The sequence below is a fragment of the Rhamphochromis sp. 'chilingali' genome, assembly GCF_963969265.1.
Source record: "Rhamphochromis sp. 'chilingali' genome assembly, chromosome: 2".
In the NCBI taxonomy this organism is placed as follows: domain Eukaryota; kingdom Metazoa; phylum Chordata; class Actinopteri; order Cichliformes; family Cichlidae; genus Rhamphochromis; species Rhamphochromis sp. 'chilingali'.
In genome coordinates, this window is record NC_137930.1 from 52,668,691 (window position 1) to 52,671,457 (window position 2,767).

General features: G+C 36.4%; 1 protein-coding gene across 1 annotated transcript; it reads right to left on the reverse strand.

The window, feature by feature from the left end:
- Positions 1-657: 657 nt before the first annotated feature.
- LOC308392479 (troponin I, slow skeletal muscle-like) lies at positions 658-2,751 on the reverse strand. The gene is made up of 5 exons (XM_080875551.1): positions 2,712-2,751; positions 2,474-2,605; positions 1,807-1,896; positions 1,492-1,665; positions 658-1,227 (listed from the first exon to the last, which is right to left on the reverse strand). Exons 2-5 carry the CDS (start codon positions 2,582-2,584, stop codon positions 1,141-1,143), a joined length of 462 nt encoding a protein of 153 aa, XP_080731677.1. The 5' UTR covers positions 2,585-2,605; positions 2,712-2,751; the 3' UTR covers positions 658-1,140.
- Between the last annotated feature and the right edge of the window lie 16 nt (positions 2,752-2,767).

Genomic DNA, 2,767 nt, shown 5'->3' on the forward strand with positions numbered 1-2,767 from the left:
GTTTCTCCAGCCTGGATGAGTCCTTCTTTGCTGTGCTGCTCCCCCAGCACACCACAGCATAGAAAAGTACTCCAGCAACCACCGACTGGTAAAACATCCTCAGGAGCTTCCTGCAGATGTTAAAAGACCTCAGCCTCCTGAGGAAGTACAGTCGGCTTTGGGCTTTTTTATACAGGTGCTCTGTGTTGCATGCATATGAATAAAAATGTATTTTTAAATGTATTTTTAAAGAAAAAATAAGCATTTGATGAAGTTTGGATGCGATCATGCTGACCTTGGGTTCTTTTCTATTGTTAATGACTGATGCAAATTGTTGGGTGTGACGCATGAACTCGGAGAGGAGCCTTAGAGTTTGAGAACCATTAGGCTAATACAATTTCCAGAAAACCTTGTTAAAAATTATGAGTTGCACGTGACGTCTTTTTAACACTACAATAAATTCTGGATAAAGCAAATGTCTAACATATCAATTCACTATTCTGAAGTTTATGTTGATAAACACACAGACTATAAGCGTGATTCATTCTTAAACAGTACTGAAAGGAGAACAATGATTTCTGCTTAATGTTAAAGAGATTTTATTATTTGATTGATTATGACAATGCTTTGCTCATTAGTTTAATTAATACCACATTCATACAAGGACTTCATGAACAGTTGACTCCAGCATTAGCTGCCCCTGGAATGTGCATTCACGGTCTTAATCAGTTCAGTATAGCAAAAGAGCACAAGCTTTTTCAGACAACATGGGCAGAACATAAGCAGGACACATGAAAGATTTCTTGTCATATGCTCATCTGGTTTTCTGTAAATATGGGCGATTTTTTAATAAATAAATAAACAAAGTCAAAAAGCAGGGCGATATTATTGAAGTGACACAGGCAATCAATATTAATTCAGATATAGGCTAAAAAACTAAAAAAGCAATGTAGTGCTCTAATATGTTTAATACACATTTTTTCATTATGGGAAAAATATATATTAAGAGACAATTGTCCTAAAGACACTACTGATGCCTCACTACTGTCTGTATATTCACAACATGAGCTGTGTCAGAATTATAATCATTATAAAGTTAATGCAGTTGTTGCATCCACCTGTTTCTTAACAGACATCTTAACCCAGATATTCATTTTAAATCTATTGTCCAGCATTGAACAGCTTCTTTCTGCCCTCCATACCAGACATGGCATCCACGTTCTTACGCCAGTCAGTCACTTCCTCTTTCTGCAGGGTGATAGTACAGTTAGTGCAGTTAAATTCATACTGAGGTGGGGATACATGCTTTTTAATAGCAAACACTGCAGGTATGTCTTTATTTTCATTGCACTAAATCTTAGTGCCTAGCACACTGTTGAACTTTGTAGCACGTCACATGCACTAGTTTCAAAGGCAGAATATGGGCATACTTTAATAGTGTATTTACATTGTTGTTTACATTCGGGACTCTTAAAAAATAGTGTGAATTAACATATATATTGCTCCACTTACCTTCTCCTCCTCTTTCTTCACAGTCTTGAGGTTGGCCTTGAAGTCCACAGACTCTTTGACCTTGGAGCCCAGCAGAGCTCCCAGCATTGCATCAGCAGACACCCTCACCCTCCTCAGATTGGGTCTCTTCATCTTGCCTTTCAAGTCAAAGATCTTTTGAGACAGATCCTGTATCTTTTTTCCAACACAGATTTTTTTTAAAACAAACAAAAAAACCCATCCTCAGGATTAATTTATTGAACTTTTTATTGTCCGTATGCATCCTATAAGATTGTACTTAAAATACTTGGTTGGTTATTTGCAAATAATACTTACCTCCTTGTCATTTTTTGTCACCTTAAGAGCAATATCATAGCGCTCCTCATCAACCACGTCAATCTTCTGATGTAGCTGCTTGCAAAAATTCTGTGAATAGAAGATTTAAGTGTATTAGACCTGATGTGAAAACAAGTTTTTATCTAATTGGTTTTAATAATTTAATGGGAAAAACTGACAAGAAACGATACAAAGAGACACTGGAACATATATATGTGCAATGCCTTGGTGATAAAATACAAAATAAATTCATCTATATAAGTTTGTTTGATCCACAGATTGATATAAACAGTCTGTGTGAGTAGTTTTCACTGGGAATACTTTCTAATGGTCATAATGGTAAACTGTTGACATTGAGGTCTGTGGATTCTTCTGCTAAAGCGAGGCATTGCTTGAATTGCTGTTGAGGTTTTAAAATGTCATTTTCCAATGCCCTCAGTACCACAAACTAAATTATAAACACAGTAACTGAATTTGTGTGCCAGCAAAATTCTTGGTTATAGATATCACAAGACCTTAGAAAATAAATTATCAGTAATTCCTTGTGGCCAGATATTACCCAAAGTAGGTGGGAAAAAATGACCAGAGTTTTTATAGTTTCCTGATTTTATGTCAATTTTTGTTATGCCACAATCCAAAAAAAGTTCCTGCTATTTGACACATGTACCTGTAGTTCCTGCAAAGACAGACCGGATATTTGGAGGTCTGGCACTCTCTCAGCAAGGATCCTCTCTCGTTCATCTTTTTTGAATTGTTTTTCGTTCTCCAGCATAGTCATGGCCTTCTTTAGCAGTTTTGTCTGGTGCACATACAGGATGACACCTCAGTCAAACACACAGTATATGGTTTACAGTGCTTCAAGAATATGAATTCCTAAGATTAATACACAATTAGACAAAAGATACCTTCAAGAACAGCCTGCGAGATGCAGAGATTTTTGGCTTTGGTTTCTGGAAAAGAA